At 36.4% G+C, this 22,305-nt stretch overlaps 1 protein-coding gene across 3 annotated transcripts; it reads right to left on the bottom strand.

Annotated features, from left to right (window-relative positions):
• Window positions 1-205: 205 nt before the first annotated feature.
• C1H21orf91 (chromosome 1 C21orf91 homolog) lies at window positions 206-21,023 on the bottom strand. 3 transcript variants are annotated; one of them, XM_012785993.3, is made up of 5 exons: window positions 20,901-21,023; window positions 19,808-19,941; window positions 2,964-3,500; window positions 1,885-1,947; window positions 206-540 (listed from the first exon to the last, which is right to left on the bottom strand). In XM_012785993.3, the coding sequence occupies exons 2-5, from the start codon at window positions 19,932-19,934 to the stop codon at window positions 374-376; spliced, it is 894 nt and encodes a 297-aa protein (XP_012641447.1). In that variant the 5' UTR covers window positions 19,935-19,941; window positions 20,901-21,023; the 3' UTR covers window positions 206-373. The 3 variants fall into 3 exon arrangements, with proteins under 3 accessions (XP_012641447.1, XP_012641448.1, XP_012641451.1); XM_012785994.3 differs by lacking the exon at window positions 20,901-21,023 and adding an exon at window positions 20,503-20,867; XM_012785997.3 differs by lacking the exon at window positions 20,901-21,023 and adding an exon at window positions 20,247-20,481.
• Window positions 21,024-22,305: the final 1,282 nt, after the last annotated feature.

Here is a 22,305-nt window from a genome sequence, read left to right as displayed (position 1 = left end):
TTATCTTTAGTAGTTTAGAATAATCTAAGGAGTCTGTTAATCTTCTGTTGTTTTGATAGGTGAATTACATTAAAATATGTTTAATAAAATCACACTTTAACATTATATTTAAGTAGTCACATGTGGTAAAACTTAGGGAGGGGCGTCTAGTAATTATGGGGAAAAGGATTCCCAAAATGAGACAAAATGATTAACCCTAGAAGACTAGAGTACAATGATCTGCTTTATTTGACAAAGATGTTAAATATTGCCTGATATGCTTTGCAAATATAATGACCATAAAAAAATGGACCATAACCTTCTTCAAACTTCTTCAAAGTTTGCATGCCTGGCAGACTGATAAAGGGAAGGGCATATGAAGTATAAGTTTGGTTCAGTTGTTCATGGGTAGGTGTGACTTCAATCCTGTTCGCCCCACTTGCAGACATGGTAGCTTGGAATAGTTCTTGAGAAGCTGTTCAATAGCAACATGGCGGACATGGAGCTCTGAGGCCAAAGAATCTTTTTCTTGTACTTGGTGTGTTAACTCTTCAAAAACTTCTGTAAAGATTTAAAAAGTGGTTTCATTTTAGCACACAGAAAGAGAATCCTATGATTTGTTTTTCAAGTACTCTAAGTGCAATGAATACACTGGGCAAATTTTCACAATGAAACTGATTTGACACTAAAGAAACAGTTGTGTTTTCTACAAAGCCTATCAGTTCTGATCATCCACCAGAAGTCTGTATACTTTACACAGCCAATTAGAATACTGTCTGCCTTTTCTCCATCAAGTGAAACTTAAGAGCCATAAGCAAGGACTATAGAGATGCAAAACAGAAATGTCGGTTACCACTACAGCTAAGCTACTTTTATCAATTAGGATCTAATAAATAGGTTTGATCAATATTTAATAAAATTTATGGATAAGTAAGTGCCATTAGTATCCAGGTCTGGAAATCCCTCTAAGAGGCTTTGGGATCAGACTGCCAGGATTTTGAATCCTTGCTCCTACTCCTATGTGCCTTAGGCAAGCAACTTAAATTTGTTCTTTCAATTTCCTTTTATGTACAACATTGATAATACAGTCAACACTTCACAAGGTTACTGTAAAGATTAAATGAGATCATACTTGTAAAGTGCACAGAATAAACACTTGATATATATAAGTTGCTATTACTATTATTCTGAGAGGCTGTGTGGTCAAGACAGACCACTAGCTTTCGAGTTAAAAAGACAGGGGTGAAAATCCTTGATCTGCTACTAGCTTGATGCATGATCTTTGTAAGCAACTGAAATGTCTCTTAAGTGTGTAATTTCCTTACCTAAATGGGAATATGTTGTAAAAAAATAAATAAATAAAAGGACACAATTGATTTAAGGATTTACTAGTTTTTTAAAGATTGCGATTGCTTTTATAGTTATTTTTTAGAGAAAATATTGAAGTATCTATGGAAAAAATAATATGTCATCTAAGATTTGTTTCAAAATAATCCATGTTGGAGATGGGAGTAGGCTGAGAGGAATGGATGCAAGTAAAAATGAAGAAAAATTAGCTGTGCTTTTGATAACAGTTGAAGCTGGTGAAGACAGCTCAAGGAGTTCACTATAACAATCACTACTTTGGTATATACCTTTGAAATTGTTCATAATTAAAGAAAAAACAGGGCTAATACCTTAAAGAGCTATTAAGGAGCACCTGGCACAATAGTAAGTAGTCAATAAAATGTTAGTAAGAGGTACAGATTAAGTTGTTTCTTCTTGTTTTTGCTCTGGACACTCTAACAGGTTCAAATATCTCATTTCCAAATTTAAATGGAGATAAAGCTAATAGTACCCTATATCACAGGTGATTTTTCTATAGTGATATGTTCATGCACAAAAAAAGTTGAGACTGATTCTTACCCTGGATTTGCTGTAGGAGCTTTGTATTCAGTTGCTCGACTTCACCAAGAGTCATTGAATTCACTGAAACATGAAAATATATTCATTGTCATCACAACAATTTGGGAAAATAAGCTGCTTACATCATTAACACAATATCCTATTAAAAAATTTGCACTTATCTGCCAATACAACACTCAGCAGTACTCTAGGATTCATCCATTAGCTCTTAGCTTGGAGCAAAAGTTTTCAAATCCTGACCACAACCCACAGTAAGAAACATATTTCACATCATTCCCAGTATACCACCACCCCCAAACTGAAACAAGTTTCATCAAAAAATACCTAGTAGCAGGTTCAATGAATATCTCCTGTTTCAGTTTTTAAAAAGTGCTAGTCACTACTCATCAGGATGATTTTGATTAAGCATTATATAGTTTATGACCTGCAGTTTGAAAATCACTACTTTACTGTGAAAATAGTTTAAAAAAATCAATTTATCTAGTTATACAACTTAATTCACATGTGGAATGAGATATATAAAAAGATACTGAAGCTAAAATCACATGATTTCAAGTCAATTAAAATTACCCCAGCTTCTGTGAGTTTTGTAGAAATAGATGCAGACAGAATGAGTCACGTTTTCTAACTTTAAAATAAGTGCACACATTACCTTTGGCCTTCAGTAAAATGTCAGATTTTTGCTTTGGAAATGCCATCCCCAGTCAATTAGTCTTGTAGGGATTAGCAATGTGACAATGTCTATTAGCCAATAGTCGAGGCTATTCTAAACTATATGAATCTTGAACTTTCCAATTCACACTTTGCTGATGCCATTCAGTTTATTCATTTAAAATGGCAAAACAAACACTGGGATTGCTGAACTTCAAATCTTAGGACATGTTCAAGAGTATTCCAGAGAATGGGTGGTTTTAAGATATTTCATTTTTGCTAAGGTGAACCTGTTATTTAAATATAGGCTTACTCAACCTATGATTCTACATCAAAATTCTTGACATATCACACACATATAAAAATGTTAAAAGAAAATAATCCAAACCAAACCATTCAACTTTTACCTTTTTCTTCATTTTACTTACATTCCTCTCTGCTATAATGTGGATGCTGGGTCTGGACATCAGTCTGTGGACTAGAGATTGTCTCTTCTTTTTTCTGTGCCTGCTTGTGACTATGAGGCCATATTACACTGTTATGGCAAAAAGTGGCACCTGAATCTTGTAACATAGCAAGTCCAAAGTCTGTATTTTCCCTCTGCTCCAAAATTCTTTGTGTACAGTTTGAGATGCCACCTGTACTTCCATCTATCCATTTTGCAGAATACTTTGGTACCTGGGAGTCAAATTGTGGGAGTAATTTTTTATCTGGCTTGTGCTTGAAATTGAATAGGTGATGCTGGGGGTTTTTAGAAGATTCAGAATCTGAGTCCAGATCCTTATTTTGTGCATACTGTACAATCCAGTTTATCTTCTTACTCAAAATGGTTTTAACTTCTTCATAAGTACTTTTTGAAAGCTTAGATCGAGGACAATCCTGGTTTGCAATTAAATGGTATTTTTCAAAGCAGTCTTTATGGCCCCTTAATGATCTGGTGTGCAAGAGATTAGATTTTGGTACTCCTATAATAAAAAACAGAAACAAAAGACTTGAGAACATTTTGTTTCTTATAAGTTGCTTTACGAACACACAAATCTTAGTAAAATACAGAGTCCCAGTAATTTGTAAATTGGAAGAAAAATGCTAAAGAATATTAGTATTAACATAAAATGTGGCCTAATAATTACTGCTTAAGTTTAATTATGTATTCAGTAATACTGAATTCTCATGACTACCAAAGCCTTTCTAAGAACTTAATGATTCAATTTTAACTTTAGTCCAGACACATTATTGCACACAATATTAAAAAGTGCTACTGAACCCAGCAAATTACCTTTACAGACTCTTGGCCTTTACATTTCTGTCCTTTCTTCACTAATCATCCTAGAGTACACACTTGCAAAAATTTCTATTATAAGGTTCAGTAACAAAAATGCTCAACAAGTTTTTATTTTCTAACAAAAACACAGTAAATCACATTCTTAAATTGTTAGTTATGTTTTTACTGGGGAAACTAGAAAAATACACATTAATAAAAGCCTTGAAAAGTCAATGAACTGCTTAGATTTATTTTTTAAAATGAAAGCATCTAATGTTTTTCACATTTCCATTTTATATACTTACTAAAGCTTTATCAAGACAATTTTATCTTCTAGAAGAAATGCACTACACACAATTATTTTTCTTATAGCAGTAAATTCAATCTGCCAAGATACAAGAGCCAATATAATTCAACTCACAAATATTCATTCATACCATAAATAATGGAAATACTCATATTATACTTTTATCTCCTCAACTTCTTAGCTTAAATATGCTATGTTAATTGTTTTTTAAAATATAGAATATATTTTCAAATATATGTCAAAATATAGAATACATTCATACATTTTCCTAAGTCCAAGCCATTTTATTAAAGTCAAATAGCAGTGCTTTTACACTGAAGGTGAATTAGGGATGTGGAGCTGAAATTAATGCCTGCCAGAACTAACCAGTGTAAATCTGCTTAGCTTTTTAAATAGAGTAAGTGGAGAGCCACTCCAATGCTAGATTTAAAAAAAAAAATGTTTTAGCTGATACATCAGAAAAAAAATACAGTCTGTATTCATCCTTTGCTATAAAAATGATAACAATCACTTTATGACTGAACTCCAAATTCTGGCTAACAGTAAGATAATGATGTATTTGTACTTTAATTAGTGGTATATTATGAAGTACTAATTTTGTTCTAAAAAGATATAATATCAGCCAATGGTGGGCTGAGTGAGTCTTGGTGAGTCTCAAGTTTTTTTTTTTTTAAAAAAAACAGGGTCTCACTCTGTTGCCTGGGCTAGAGACCAGTGGTGTCATCATAGCTCACTGTAACTTCAAACTCCTGGGCTCACCCAATCCCCCTGCCTCAGTCTCCCAAGTAGCTGGGACTACAGGTGTGTGCCACCAGACTGGCTAATTTAAAAAAATTTTTTGGTAGAGACAGGGTCTCCCTATGTTGCTCAGGGTGATCTTGAACTCCTGGACTCAAGCGATGCTCCCACCCCGGCCTTCCAAAGTGCCACGATTACAAGTGTAAGCCACTGTGCCTGGCAATAAAATCAAGTGTTAAATTGCTTATCAGTTCTCTCAAAAGTTACTGTAAGCTATGTGAGCACAATCCAGAACACCAACATAGTAGCAGATGTGAACAACTGCTCCCATTGAGGTAGACTCAAATATCTCAGCCTTTTTTCTTCCACTGAGCATGAAAATTGTTTGAAACTTAAACACAATTTCATACAGATTTATCACTTTGCTGCTTGTACTGGAATTGTGTGTATGTATATATTTCTCCCAATTACTGATTGATTAGGTCAAATTTCCAGGAACATTAAGATACTTGAATGCATAATTTTAAAGCTTTATTTGATAACAAAGTTTATACATCCAAAACTGGGTAAATTAACATCAAAATGAAGTTTACAAGCCTTGCTTATTAAAATAAAAATATTAAAGTTTTGTTATTACAGATGTTTTAGATCATTAACAAGACCAGAAGGTAGTTATTACAAGTTATACATCAAATAAAAAATAGTTCCATTCTGTTGTTTGATTCCAATGTCTACTTCTCCGGAAAATAGACATAAGCAGAGAGAATTTGAAATCTACTTACTTTACTAACAAAATTTTATTAAAGAGCTTCCCTTACTCTCTGCAAACTTTTTTAGGTCTCGTTGGCAACAGATGGCTAGTTAATCCCTCAAAACAGTCAATAGTCTCACTCTCAGTCCACTGCTACAGCTCTAACATATGTAGCAATGATTTAGTTGAATATAGTAAATTATAAATTTCTCCTTCAGTTTGTATGAAAGAAAATTCTTCAGAATATAAAAACTGTTTTAAATGGGCAACAGAAAGTAATTAACACTGTTAAATTTTGTAGGTTTTATAGTATTTATATACTAATAGAAACCTCAGAAATTATATTATGATAAAAAAGTAATTACATTATAATAAACTAATTTCCTTTTTTTTGAGACAGAGTTTCACTTTGTTGCCCAGGCTAGAGTGAGTGCCATGGCGTCAGCCTAGCTCACAGCAACCTCAAACTCCTGGGCTCAAGCAATCCTCCTGCCTCAGCCTCCCGAGTAGCTGGAACTACAGGCATGCGCCCATGCCCGGCTAATTTTTTCTCTATATATTAGTTGGCCAATTAATTTCTTCCTATTTATAGTAGAGACGGGGTCTCGCTTTTGCTCAGGCTGGTTTTGAACTCCTGACCTTGAGCAATCTGCCTGCCTTGGCCTCCTAGAGTGCTCGGATTACAGACGTGAGCCATCTCGCCCAGCCTTAAACTCATTTCCTGATGTACTCCAGAGGTTCAACAACACGTCAATAAAAGATATTTATCTGAAGAATAATGTGGATTTTTAAAGTTGAAGAATTTTATCCAATGTTTCTTCTTAATGATTTGTATAAAATAACTTTTCCTTCTCCAGAAATAATTTCTCTTAACCTGTAATTTAATCCCCAAACCAATAATAGGAACCAAGGTAAGTTCAAGATTATTTAAGTTGTCTTCTGAAATGAACGGCAAATCACAGAACTACAACGGTCAATTTACTGTAAAAATACAAATATGTAAAATAAATTTCAAACTCAGACATTCAGGAGAAAAATCCCCTATAAATACGAGATGAAAAAAGTGTCATGGGAAAGAAGAGTTCTTAATACGCATTTAGTACAGCTTTCTACTGGACATTTCCACTTAGATACGTCTATAGCCTCCTCAAACGTAACTCTAACTAAACAAAACTGCTCTTCCTCCATTCTCCCCACTGAGACCCCAAACCTGATCCTCTTTACTCGATCCTCTTGCTGAATCTGGCCTCACCAACTGTTCAAGGAAGAAACCTGAGTGTCCTTGAGAGCTCTCTTCTTCCCCCAGTCCCAGATATTTTGCTATCCATTTTAACAGATTTTTTCCCCCATAAATTCCAGCATTTACTACATCTGAAATCCTTCTGCTCACTCTATTACCACTCCCGCTACAAATCTGGATCATCATCATCTCCTAAGAAGATCATTTCTTCTAAGAAGCCTTCTCTAACCAATATATCTGGGTTAATTTATCACACCAGATTTTACAATTCCCTCTTTACTGGTCTATATCTCTCAAGAGAATGTAAATTCTGTGAAAAAAAAGGGACCATATCTATCTTACTCATATGCATCTTCAGTGTATAGTACCTGGCACATAACTGGTACTCGAGAAAAAGAAGTTAAATTCATAAAAGAAATTTAAAACTGTATTTAAAAACCCCCAAAAATGTAGCAATTATCACTGGAGGCCTACTGAAATGCAGTTTTGCCTATCCTAGCAAGGGAACTAGGATGTGCTTGCTGTTCTGTCAGGCTGCTCAGAGGATAATTAAAAGCATCTTTTGGGCCCAGCAGGGTGGCTCACGCCTGTAATCCTAGCACTCTGGGAGGCCAAGGCTGGCTAACTGCTCAAGGTCACGAGTTCAAAACCAGCCTCAGCAAGAGTGAGACCCCGTCTCTACTATAAATAGAAAGAAATTAATTGGCCAACTAATATATATAGAAAAAATTAGCCTGGCATGGTGGCGCATGCCTGTAGTTCCAGCTACTCCGGAGGCTGAGGCAGGAGGATTGCTTGAGGCCAGGAGTTTGAGGTTGCTGTGAGCTAGGCTGACACCATGGCACTCACTGTAGCCTGGGCAACAAAGTGAAACTCTGTCTCAAAAAAAAGGAAATTAGTTTATTATCAATCAGCCAAGGAAAATTATAAATTTCTACTCAATTATATATTTTTAAAATAGAAATTGACAGATAGTAAATACACAAGAAGGCTATTTCATGTAAACTGTAGCTCATTCATCTAGATCTGTACCTCTGATTTCCTTAACTAAGTCTGTTATAGTAAAATTTAAAAACCTGAATTTTAAAGTTCAATTTGACAATATTTTTTTTATAAATATACTTCATGCAGTAGCAGAGAAAACAAAAAATTCAAAAATATACTTCATATACGTGAACAAAATTACTTTTTAATCTAGAAAAAAATGTGAGTAGCTCGCTTAATTTGTATCAGCAATATACATATCCTTTTATAATCTCGAAGTGATTTTGTTTTTTCCACCTCATCAGTTCAACTTAATACAGTAGAAAGAACCATTGCTATTATCAGAGATCCCAGTGAGTTTCTCAACTGACTTTTCAATTTTAATTGCATTTACAAGGGTAAACAGCTCTGAGCACTAATAATTTGTTTCCTACACAGCTTTTGAAAGGGAATGAATCTAAATGCAATTAAATTAGTTGATATTCTGAAGGAGCTGAGTTATAGGGGTTTACCAACCAGTTCAACAAAGATGGCACTACAATTTCCTTGTTAATAAAAATTTTGAACGCCAGAATAACTGACATCCTATTATGAAAACATATTTAAAACATACTTCAAAGATGTCCATGTCACTTTTTTTGGTCATAAGCTCATTGTTATCAGAAAACCATGACCTTAATTGGTGTAATTGTTAATTTAATTTTATTTTTTAAAAGTATGAGTTTCTTTTGGATACAGGCTATTTGGCAATTTTATAGACTGTATGAACAGTGGTATTTTATAAAGTTAAACTGTTCCTACTGAATAGTTTTCTCTTTTCCCACTTTTATCCCTGATATTTATACCATTCTTCTATGTACTTCAGAACTTTCCCCTAACCCATCTGGCATGCTCTCCACACTTCTATTCTTTAACTTCCTCTTCAGAATAAATTTGCTTTAAGAAAGCTTGGTTAAAGCCATAAAAGAGCAAAATCTACTCAAATGTAGATGTTTAGCTACCACTGTGACCCTTTTATTGATTGAGGCAGGGGTCTTGCATTTCTGGGCTCAAGCCATCCTTCCACCTGAGTCTCCTGAGTAGCTGGCGTTACAAATGTGTGCCACTGCTCCCGGCCTGTCACCCTTTTAAAATAAGGGTATTTCCATGATTATATTTAATTTGCCTATCACAGTAACACATTTTTTCCCTAACAAAGATGATATTCCAAATGGCACTAAAAAAAGCCACAAATACCAAAACACCTAAAGTTCTACTACATGTCCCATCTCTGCTTTTACCCCTAGTCTTCTGAAGAAGACCTTATTTATGATTTGGTAGTAAGCTAAGCAGTCTTTTCCTGATGATTCACCAGCTGGTCCTGTCAAACAACACTGTCTCTCAGCTACACTGATGCTGCATGGCTTTATACTTCACACATTCTTGAATCATATCATCTGTCTGCCTCATGCACGTTTAGTCACTGTCAATTAGACAAAACTTTATTTTGAATTTCATTACATATTCCATTTCCTAATAAAAGAAATGGCTCTATATAATGCTCCACACGGAGAGCAAATTTAATACCATCGGTAGTTGGATGTAAACTTGTAATATGAACCATCACATCAGTAGGAGACTGGCAATACTAAAAGAGCAGGTACTTCAACTTTTACCTTAAACTTGTAGCAGAATTAGAGATCTAGCAGTATGGCTTTTCCAAATGGTAAGCTTGTGTGCTCTTTCTTAATGTTTAAATAAGGCAAAAACGTTAAGTTATGATTCAAGTTCCAGGTTGTTAACATGCTGTGAAAAATTTATAAGCATATTGCCGTCAAATATGACAAACATTTGTGCAAGAATTCATGCAGTATTGCTTCAAAATCTTTTTCAAGGAGGCCCATGTTTTTCCTAGCTTAAATTAAGTTTTAAGGATTTGAGGTATTTCTTTTTGTGATGATTTTATCTTGGTTGTTAAGAAAGGGAGTATAAATACCTGCATATGTATGTATGTGCTGCTCATATTAGGTAGCAGTAATCTTTTGCTTCTTTAAGCAAGTGTTAACTGTAAAAATGGGAGGACAGTCAAACTCTACCAGGAAAGATTGAAAAGACTGAAATGTTACTTTTTTGTTTTTGAGGAACAGATAAACCATTCCTGATAAAAGGAAAAGCCCTGTAATTAGAAGTGGCACACACACAGACTGAAGGCTGGATTCATACCACAGACAAGTTTTGTTTAAACTACAAATGTTTTAAAGAGAAAAAAAAATTAGATACACATATAATTTTCAATTTCTTGGTTTCTCTTAAAAGCAAAATCAGAGGATCTGGCAGCAACAGGCTCATACATAGAGCATGTACTTTTCAATTCGCAACAGTTCTTATCATTCCCTTAATGAATGCACATGTACTTGTGACCTCCCAGGCTCCAAAGCTATGTCAGGTCACCTGCACTATGACTGTGCATTGATATAGGTCTGGATTGCTGCAGCGTAAATACTGCTTGCCCCAGTCATGCTTTGACACCCAATTCAACGAGACTACTATGCATTTGATGAGTAAGCAGTAGCCAAGCTGTGATTCAAGAGAATTATTACCATTATATCTATTGTCAATCACTGCCACTTAGTGAGAAGATGCTCAGACTGAATATCCTGTCATGCAACTAAGATGAGAGATTAGACTACAGTTGAGAAGGATAGTTGAAATATTTACTTCATTCCTAGACTCACAATAGGACAGGCTTCTGCCTCTTAGAAATTATTACCAGTTACCCTATGTTCCTTAGAGAGTACTGGTGATAAAGAGTGCCTCATTCCCCTTCCCCTCATGGCTTTCCCTAGCACAGGAGCCACTTAAAAGACTACATAGAGTCTGCCATGTTCAAGTACTCAACATACTGTTTAAAAATAAAAGGTAATTGCTTATCTCTACATTGGTAGCAGATGGAATCACTGGCAACCACACTAAGCCAATAAACAGATGGGTTCACCAACTTGTTTTTCCACATTTTGAGAATTACTGCCCTAAAGAAAGATATATCAACAGGTGGTCTTTAGACAGCAGATTTCAGCTTAGAGATGTTTATGCCATTTTAAAGTTTTTGTGTGTGTGCTAAGAATTTAGCAGTTAAAGCAGCTTAATCTAATAAATGAATTATACGAGCAAATTTCAGTGAGCTAAAAGTTCAGAAAGATAATATTAAAATATAAACTCAACCTCAACCAAGAAAGCCAAAGCAGAACTGAGATCTTGTATTGATAGCACATATACATTGCAATTACTTGTCAAAAAGAAAACCTCTCTTAGTGCATTCTACTTTTTCATTCTAACAGTTGGAAAGTTGGGGAAACACACCTACATAACCAACTGTTTATTACTAAAAGGGTACAAAAAATAACAACCCACACTCAATTCTACTGCCTACTTTAGCAGTTTTTTTTAATAGCAACGTTCAATAGAACTTTCTGTGACGATGAACACGTTCTATATCTGAGCTTCCAATACAGTTGCCATTAGGGGCATTTGAAATGTAGCTACCGTGACTGAGAAACTAACATTTTTAATTCAATTTTAATTTAAATGACCACATTATGGCTAGTCTACTGAATTGGACAGGGCAGCTTGTCCATAGGTAACTGATTAAGCAAAAGGCTACTTGGAAAAAAAACATGGATAGACACCATCACCATTTCTTTTGAAACCTTACTGATGTATTAACATAGGATACTAAAGTCACAGTAGCATATAAAAATATAAATATAATATGTAACATATGAAGATACCAACTTGCAGGAAAAACAACAAAACTTTCCTAATGATAGACAAGATTAAAAAGGTAAGTATTACTTAAAAAAAAGACAGCCTGAAAAAATGCCTTCATAATAATAACCAGATGAATGAGGCACACCATTATGACAAGCAGATTAAGGGTTTGAAAACAAGAAATGTGATAACTTCATCTCTTGGCCCTTCATCTTGTGAACTGCCAATCTGCCAGTTAAGGTTCTGACTGAGAAACTAATCTCTTTTCTCATAAATAAGAAAAATAAAACGAAAAGCTGACCCGCGATTATAACCCATCAGTTCTGCAACTCAACTTTTTTGCATATATTTAAATCACTGTATCTGAAATTCTAGTTAACTATTCCTTAAATAAATTTTTTTACAGTATCTAACAGATATATACAAGTGAATTTGAGACATTTATAATTCAATTACTACTGTAGGTAGTAGATGGTAAAAATTAAGGTTGATTCGAGAAATAATCAGCAACCATTTGATAAGAAAACTAAAGCTAAAAAAAGAAAAAGCAATAATTGATGAATTATATTGCAAAATGCTAAAACAGATGTAAGAAATTACAGTTCAAAATAATGTGGACTATTAATACATAAATGTAGTATTATACCAATATACATTCTAGCCGATCCATTCTTCAATCACATTTCTACAAGCAATTTTTTAAAAATGATGCTACTACACACAGAGACAAGGATAGGACGTTACTGTCAGGGCAACAACATACTGAATTATACGTAGGAGCCTGAATTCTATCTCAAGTTGAGGTTAATATCCTTAAATACTGTGACTATTTGTCATAATTGCATCACAGAAATTTTAGAGAAAAAGATCTCTGATCTAAACAAAGAGGTTAGAAAACTAAGGTAAAATAAAAATTTTCCATAATGAAATACAGTTTCTAAATGACAGATAACATAGTATCAATTTAGTAGTAATGGAAGACATGAAAACAAATGATAGGACTGCTAACTGGGACATGCCTTTGACCTACAGTTTAACTCTGTGATTTTAAGCTACATACAATGGGAATTTAACCAGACAAGCAAAAGAGATGAATGTATAAGAACATTTTAGTGGTGGTATATTGGAAGCTAAACATTCACTGATGTGATACTTGTTAAATTATGGTACAACAGGATGCAACCTTAAAAAAACTGATGTGGTTAAATTTTACCTACTAATGTGAAAAAGATGTTCCTAGTATATTAAATGAAAAGGCTGGTTATTAAATGGTGTATTCAGCTTGATTCCAATTTTTAAACACAAAATTTTAAACAGAAAAATGTTTTAAAAACATTTTTACCCCCTCTCCACATGCACTGCAGAAGACTTCTAACACCACACCAAAAATATTAAGAGATTATTAGTAAATAGGTGGGATTATGAATCTTAATAATCTTTTTGCTTCCTGTATTGGGTTTTTTTATAATAGGTATAGTTTGCTTTTTCAATGAAAAAAGGGAAACTATTAGGAAAAACAAAATCTTTTATAATTTTAAGGAGTGAAAATTTAAAACATTGAAAGAAATGCCTGTGAAGAAATGCATTTTGGTTTGGGAAAGAACACAGTGTTCCTGAGTCCAAGACAGATTAGACTTTAGGTATTGTACTGTATGTTCCAATGAACCAAGTGAAACAGAGAAGATTAAGATACTAAAATGGTAAAAGATACACATTCCTAAAACATCCTAAAAGTCTATTTTTTTGATTATGAGAATTCTCTTAGGCTAACAATGTATCTAGCAATTTAAAGTATTTAACACTCAAATGACAGCGGCATCTCCCCCCATCCCCCACCAAGTAAAATCACAACCACAGTAGAGTTTTATCTGGTAATCCTTGTTGGAGACCCAAAGATTGCAAAAGCAGTGGGGGAAATATGTAGATAAATGAACAAAATCCACACCATTTGATTAAAGAAAAACAAAACAAAACAAAAACTGTGCTGAAAGGATTTGTTGGGCAGCTACTATATGAGGAAATGAGGGAAGTTAGAGCAGAAAAGCCTACTGAAAACCACATCACAGGTCAACTCAGGATAAAAATCAAAACTCCTCAATGTACACAGAATATTAACTTATTTTGTTAATGAAGATGCTATTTAACATACAAACCAATCATAGCAATACCTTCAGTAGTATTTCATCTTTTCAGATGAGATAAAAACAAAACCCTTCTATATTTCAATTGAAATACTAAATTAGTATCACATACTATATTTACCTATATTTATTTATATAGGGTTCCTAGATTCATCACCTTTTCTCATCCTCATAGCAGTCCTGTGACATAGGCAATGATGTTATTTATCATCTCTTCTCATTTAATACATGTACTCTCTAAGTTAGGCAGTTGCATACAAGGAAGAAGGAATGTAAATAATGTTTACGACACAGAGTACTAGACAGTCAAAGGCATATAAGTGAGACAGAAAGAAAGGGAAGGAATGACACAGGGAGGGCATGACTGGCTGTAGATTGCCTTTGGAGAGGTAAGAAAAGAAAAAGGTGGCCAGGTAAGCAGGTCCCTAGTAATGAAATGTCTTACATATCATGTTAGGGAGTTAATCAACTCTAAGAAAATGGGAAGGAACCACTGAAAGAAAATGAATGGCATGATCAGATTTGTATCTTAAAGACCCTCTGGAGGTACTGAGGGAGAAGACCTCTAGTGTGGGGTAGGGATGAGGGAGAGGAGATTAAGTCTATGAAACCAATTACGTGGTTCTTGAAGTGCTATAGATGAGAAGGAATAATGGTCTGGACTTAGATATAGCAGGGGGAATGACTAGTAGAGAATAGATTGCAGATAATCAATAGAACTCAGATTACATGACGAAGAGGGTAGGTAGGCGGGAAGTAGTGAGGGTGACAGAGCTGAGGCTAGCATACAGCTCAATTTGCCTTTGCAAACTGGAAACCCGTCTCTTACAGGGCACACACCTTGAAAAGCAGACTTTATGCTACATTTCAGCCCTAACTCATCCCTGCACCTATACAACTCTACCTGGTAAGTCCTAAAGAACCTGGTCCTTCGATCACCTGCATAGGAGTCAGCTGGAATTCTTGTTAAAATGCAAATTTCTAGACTTAACCCTAGACCTCTAATGAATCAAAATCTCTGAGAGATGGGGCCTGGAGTTCCATGTAAGCCAGTGATGAAGAAAATATAAAATGGATATGTATATGGAAGTAAGAAGATATGTTTAGTTCAAGAAACTTAAGTTCAAGACACCTGCATAAGATCGACACAGAGATGTCTAGCAGGTTGGCTATAAGGGTCTGGAGCTCAGAAGAAAGATTTGTCCTGGCAATATGTTTGTGGAGTTCCAGCTTAAGCTTACTAGCTTACAGATGTATAGTTGAAGCCATAGCAGTGGAAAAAAACAAACAAACAAACAAACAAAACACATAAAGTGCAGTATGAGAAGAAAAAGACAGACAAAAACAGAGGGACTTATAGTAAGCAATGAACCTGAGAAGATGACAGAAAAGTGGGCAGCAATATGAGGCCAGAGCTACCTCATCACAGAATCCAGGGAGTTGAGTATTTCAGGGAAGAGGGAAATGTTAAATGTCAGACTATGAAGTTGCAAGAACATGAAACTATTGCATTAATAGCTAGGTTGTCACTGGTGAAAGCAAAAGAGGCTTGCAAATTAAAAGAGGCTGAAGAATAGTGGGAGATACAGAAGAGACTCCAAATGAACACTGCTCTTTCAAGAGCTGTTTTAAGGGAAAGAGAGAAAAGGTTTTCCTTGATTTTTTCTTTTCTTTTAACTATGGGAGATATGAGCATTTCTGTTACTCTAATCATGCTTTTGGCCAATCTGTCAGGTTACATAGAAGATAACTGTAGGTTGGCAAGCTGATGAGTCAGTAGAAAGTAAAACAAATGGAGGAGAGTGTAAATAGATGAATTAAGAAGAGTGGGAAGTGAAAAAGACAGAAGCTACAAGAAGCATGAAATTAAATTGTTCTATATTCAGTCTCAACAACTGAGAATTGTGAGATTTTCATTTCTTTTCCAAGATCCTTATGATATATTTATCCAATGCATTTGGCTAATAAATACGCTTGTAATTTAAAACTGATTTTTATAGAGAACTTTCTGATATATTATGTGGAAATTACATTTTATCTTTACTGTATTTATTCTACTTTGTAGTAAAAATAGAGCCAAAATGTTGATTGATCTAGATAAATTGAAAATAATCTGTTCAGTCAAATTAACATGTTCAAACTTATGAAGATATAACAGAAATATTCTCAGGGTAAATACTATTAACAAACGATGTTAGTAAGGAAGTAGTAAGAATACAAAACCTTAATATTTTCCATTGTCCTATTAATAAATACTTAAAGATACTAAAAGATCATCTTTAAAATTTAAAGATAGAAATATAAAAGTATGAGCAAAAGAGTAATTCATGTTAATTTTGAACCACTTCCCCCCAATAACACAACCAAATATCTTCAACATATGGGCTCTATTTTTGGAACAGACTAGAAATTATCATTTATTAAATTAATGGTAGATATTATTCTGCCAGTCATTATGAGTTTAAGATAGATATTAAGAATGTCACTGAGTAATATTTATATAGCACTGTAGGCTGGAAGGTACTTTTAATGTCTTATCTTCATAAAAGCAAATAATCCTATCTTACCTTCTAATACACTACATATAATCTATTTATTATATTATCTTTTCCCCCTCTCATGTAAGCATCATGATGGCAGGGATTTATGTTTTTAACTACCTTATCTCCAGATACTAGAACAATTTATGACATATAACAGTTGCTCAATTAATATTTATTGAACAAATATGCTTAAAGTTGCTATGAACTCAACCACACAGCTTTCATTCTGAGATTTAGATTGATGGGTACACACAAATCATTATTTTGCCTACTACACAGATGAGACAGTAATAGCAAAGAGCTACCACAAATAGATACACTAGGTTAAAATTATTTGTAAATAACAATTTAGAGCCATGTCTGGAATACAAACTCTGTCCAACAAGATTAGTCTTTTGTTATTTCTCTTTCTTCCTTTGTCTTCATTTATAAACATATGCATACACACAGCTCTTAAATAAGAGGCCAGTTGATTAGGAGACCAGTGTTGATTTGATGTAAGCAACAATCCAAAAAGCAAAATATATTACTTTTGTTTACTACAAATGTGTGGACTCAGAACTAGCCTAATTGTTGTTATGCTTTGAGAGAATTTATTTTTACTAAGCCTCTTCTCAGAGAAAAGAGTGCTTTAGAGCAAATTTAGCAATTAGTAAGCTAAAAGCCAGGCAACAGCAATATTACCATACTCCCCTTCAAAAAATTATACCAAATTATTCAAGTTAAATGTCATTTTTTAAAAGTCCTTCTTACATTCTAGTCTATTGACTAGTATTGTGCTGGGAACTTGGTAGAAGAAAGAAAACTTCAAAGATATTTTTTAAAGTTTACTGACAAAGAATATAACTTGTTATTTTTCTGGTATATGATTATTATCACCTTTTTTTCCATTGATTTTTAATGATCTCTATGGTGATATAAAAAGTAAAATTTTGTGGAATTCAAGGTATTTATTTTCCTGCTCTAATTCTACAATAATTTTATAATATTAAAACGATTATAATGCACTAGCTTGTCACTGCACTAAAAGTGAAAATATATATTCATGAGAGCTGACACCAGATAAACCAAGAAGAAATTATTTAATTCATTTTTCTCACAAAGGTTAAATTGGCATTTTAATATATAAACCTTGAGTATACATAGAGTATTAAATGAAATTGTTCTATTTCAAATTGGAAATTGTCCTTTAAACTGAAGACAACTATTATTTCCAAAAAGAGAAAACAGGACTTAACATCACGCTTACAAACTGAGATATTATCAGAGCTGAAATGTGTATAAAGATGGTACCTGAGGAATGTTTTATACATTTTTAATATAATGATTGAGAACAAATTAAAAAGGCATATTTTAAAAGGCTAGAAAAATAATTACAAAAATTTAAGTTTGTGTGGAAAAATTCTATCACAACATGAATCCTTCTAATGATGATTTAGCAGGAACCATTGGTTAGGAAAAGTTGGCTGACTGAATAGCAAGGATAGCCAAATTAGAATTTAGGAGGAAAGGTTTTTAACATGAGCCTTATAAATTAAAATAATTATTGATAATAGATCAATAGAATTAGGATCACATATACCAGAACTAGATAGTCACACTTCAAAGCCCAGGACTGTCAATTATTAGCTGTGTGACTTCAAAGTGCATTTCTTAGGTCTCCAAGGTTCAGTGCCACCACATTTAAAATGGATAATGATAGTCATCTCAGAGCTATTTTGAAGTAAATAAGATAATCTACATAAGGTGCTTAGCATAGCACCTGGCACATAACAATAGCTTTCCATCATCACTACAGTGACCTTGAGTAGTCCAACTATTTGGCTCTCAGTTTCCTTAAATGCAAAAATAGGGTTTGGACTGAATAATTTTTCATGTCTTTGCCCATCTAAAATTAAAATTCTACAATGTATCAGAATATACAGGGCCAATTCTATTCCCAAAGAATGTAAATTTAGATTTTTCACTCTTGCATGATTAAGAGCATGGTAATTCAAATACTACAGAAGAATCACATTTTTAAGTCATCCTTTTTTTAGACATAGAGTCTGGCTCTGTCGCCCTAGGTAGAGTGCAAGTGGCATCATTGTAGCTCATTGTAACTTCAAACTTCTGGGCTCAAGTGATCCTCTTGCCTCAGCCACCTGAGTATCTGGGACTACAGGTTTGTGCCATGATATCCAGCTAATTTTTATTCGAGATGGGGTCTCACTCTTGCTCTTTTGATCAGGCTGGTCTTGACCTCCTGAGCTCAAGCCATCCTCCAGCCTCCCAGAGTGCTAGGATTACAGGCATGAACCACCTCGCCCGGCCTTAAGTGATCCTTTTTAGTTTATTTTTTTTTTTAAAGATAATCTATGTTGCCCAGGCTGGACTCAATCTTCTGGGCTCAGGGGATCCTCCTGCCTTAGCCTCCCGAGCAGCTGGGACTATAGGCACCAGCCACTCTGCCCAGCTAAGTTATCCTTTTGAAATTAGTTATTATTACTACATTTACTAAAGCCAAAGTTATAGCTATTTTTTCTAACCCACATGAAATCCATAATCTTCCATCACATACTGTTTGGTGACCACAACAATTTCTGAATAACAAGTCCTAAGAAGAATTTCAATGTGTATAATCTTAATGCATTTTTTGAACTTTAAGAATATTTCATAGCTCCTACTTACCAAAGAAAAAATAAAGATCATGAAAATTTTCAAATATATAATCAGGAAAAAAGAAATACTGAGTTGAAACTGTCCAAAATCTAAAGGTCTAATAAAGTTTCTGTACTTATATGTTACAATTCAAATTACAAACTTTTTTTTTAAGGAATATTAAGTTTTTTGTTTTTTTTTTTAAAGTGTTAGTTCTAACATGACAACATTAAGATTAAGGAAACATCCCATGTTTCTTGGAAATAAACTACTGATGTCCATAAACACAATAACTGTGTATCAATTAGAATGAAAACTTTCAGTAAGATTTAAAAAAAATATTTGGAGAACTTTTCTTCATATATCTTAGAGACATTATTAAGAAATTTTAAAAACCTTTTCAGTTTTAAAAAATTACTAATGCTGTGTGTGATTACTGAAAAGATATTATCTAAAAACACTAAAACACTTTTCTGGATAAGACAGCACTGGTGGAAAAACAGGCTCACCTCACTTAAGTACTTGCATGATAGGCCCAAAGGAAAAAAATTACATTTACCCATCAATGTAAATTGTTATGTTACTTCTCAATACAAAAAACACATCTGTTAAAATCTGATAACTTAATAAGCTTTCACACCAGAAAACATGTTTACCAGCCAATACTCACTTCATTTTTATATTAGCAAAAATGGGGTTGGTACTGTGGGTGTTTAAAAAACAAAGATTTCTCTTACATTTATAACTGTTAACTCCTGCTCCATTTTCAGAAACCCTTATCTTTGACAGATTTCATATATTTCATAGTTAGCACGATTTCCAACCACTCAAAATATTTTAGTTTTATCTTACAGCCAGTTCGCATAAAAGTAGTAATGCACAGGTCATGCCATAAAATCAAAACTATATTGTGTCCTTACCCTCAATATTTAGTTCAAAACAAATGTGGCAGAAGGAGAGTGTTTCTTTGTCTGTTCCCAGTTTACAAACACTGCAAATGTTGTCATCATTCAAGTCAATGTTTACAAACTGCTCCTCTTCGTTCATAGTGCCCCTATTAAGAAACAGAAAAGGAAAGTTACACCATTTCAAGAACTTGCCTCTACCGCAGGGCAGGCAATATTGGGAACTTCTAGGAAACGACAAGGACGTTGTTCAGTTGTTCAGTTTCTCTAATCAAACAAGCATCGTCATTCTTGCACTTCAATAGTATACTTTCATTGTGCCAGTAAAACTTAACGCCTGGGCATAGGCGACATTACACCCAAGTGTCTTTTGTGTTCTACATTTCATTTGGTTAAGGGGATCAGAGGGAAAGCTGTTCGCGGGTATTCCAGTCTTCCCCCTCCGTCCCCCGACCTGGAGTACTCAAGCACAGAGAGCTTGGCAGCGAGGCCTTTCCAGCTGCCGGGTTCTGTCACCCTACTTCACGCTGTTAGATGCAACAAAAGCGACCTGCACGGGACACTGCTTCGCTAACTTCATCGTGGGAACCCTGGATGCATTTCGCTAACTTGGCGTTGCGAGGCTTGTCATCCGAGGTCTGCGGCAGAAAACGCACGTGGAAAACGCGAACACCCGGGGAGGGCGTCCCGGCCGCGTCCGAGGCACCTACACGCAAGGCCGAACGGCGGCTCCCCGGTCGGGATCGGGCACAGCCAAAGGGGCCGGAGCCAGGGCGGGGGGAGCCGCGGGATCCCGGAGCGCGGCCGGCTGGGGCGCCGCGTCCCATCGTCCCGGGCTTCCTCCCGCGCAGGGAAAAAGCGTCCGAGGGCCACGACGGCCGGTGTGCCCAGCCCCAGCGTCTAGGGGAGCCGGGTCCCTGCCCAGCCTCGGCGTTGGGGGCGTGCGCCCGCCCCTCAGGCTGTCGCGGACCCACGTCCGTCCGACCACCGACCGTCGGGGCGCGCAGGAGCGCGAGGGGCGGCGGGGCTCGGGGCTCGGAGGAGGCGGGACGACAGGGCTAGGGGCCGAGGCGCGGGCAGGGCAAAAGCAGGGGTGCGGGCTCTTTACCGTCCAGCTCCGCCGGCCGCCGCCGCCGCCGCCGCCGCCGTTCCTCGCGGCTCGGGCTCCTCCACTATTGTTTCCGGCCGCAGCGGAGGCGGCTGCAGCGGAGGCGGCCGCCGCGCGCCGGGCCCCGCCCTCTCCCGCCGGCGCCATCCCGCGAAGGCTGCGGGGACCGCGGCGCTGCCGGGGGCAGAGCTGCGGGCTCGCGGGGCAGCTGCGCGCCCCGCTCCCGCCCGTCTGCACCGACGGCGCAACCGCGACTTGCCTGCCGCGATCTGTTGTCTCTTGGCCGGAGTTTCTTCCCGTTCTCTGAGCCGTAGCTCTTCACGCCCCCCCTCCTCGAGGTGCGCAGATAGACGAGTCCGTCGCCACCTCCCCTTCAGCGTAGTGCAAACTACTGCCCCGAGGCGGGGGCCGCAGGGGGGCGGGGGCCGCAGGGGGGCGGGGGCAGGAAAGTGACGGGTGGATGGGAGAAAGGGACACAGATGCGTGGGTAGGACTTTGTCTCAAATCAGGAGGCTGAAGCAAAACACTATCACCGAACTTTTAGTTCGGTGCCAGTTGAAGTATATGCTGAAGGAAAGAAAAGTTCGTGTTTCTCGTGTCATGGTATAGGCGTCATTTTAAATACAGAAGCTTTTTTATAGATTATTTTTAAATAGGTCACCCCTCCCCCACAACATGGTACATTCCTTGCACACCCTCGGGGATAATCCCGGATCCCTACCTTTTATTTTTAGGTTCCGCCCCTTTCTCAAAGTCTCTGCTTGACTTTTTTTTTTTTTTTAGATTAGGGTTTCAGGCAATAGTTTCACTTACATTTTCTATTGTACTCCTCACAATAGTCTAGAGAAGAGAAACGGGAAGTGTTCTCTCGTTTTGCAGCCTAGGAGTAAATGACCCAGGTTATCTCACAGTCGGTTAGAAACAGAGGCTGGGACTTGAACCCCCGGCTGGTGACAGAAGATCACGGTTATTTTCCACAGCATCATAAGCACCTGTTCTGGTTACATTCACTAGTAGAAAGGGGCCTGGGTTGTCAGTCTACGTGTGAGTATTCTTGAACTGGCGGTAGGAATGGATTCCATAGATTTAAAAAACTTCTGGATCACATTGGCACTTCCTATAAGTCATCAGTTCCTCAGCAAAGTGGTCTGTACTCTTGCTGCTTAAAGTGCAGTGGAAGAACCAGCAACACTGACATCACCTGATGTCTTGTTAGAACTGTAGGCTCTCTCAGGTCCCGTCCAAGATCCCTCAAAATAAGTACCTGCAGTTGAACAAGCCCCCCAGACGATTCCTATGCACATTAAAGTTTGAGATGCGTTAATTGAAACAGAAAAGTCTATGCTTTCTCTATTTGAATTTCTCATGCTAAGTAAATATGACTAAAAAGATGGATTTTCAAATC

This window comes from Microcebus murinus, chromosome 1 (assembly GCF_040939455.1).
Source record: "Microcebus murinus isolate Inina chromosome 1, M.murinus_Inina_mat1.0, whole genome shotgun sequence".
NCBI classification, from domain to species: Eukaryota; Metazoa; Chordata; class Mammalia; order Primates; family Cheirogaleidae; genus Microcebus; species Microcebus murinus.
Note: the sequence above shows the minus strand (reverse complement) of the source record. Positions and strands in the feature narration are given on the sequence as shown.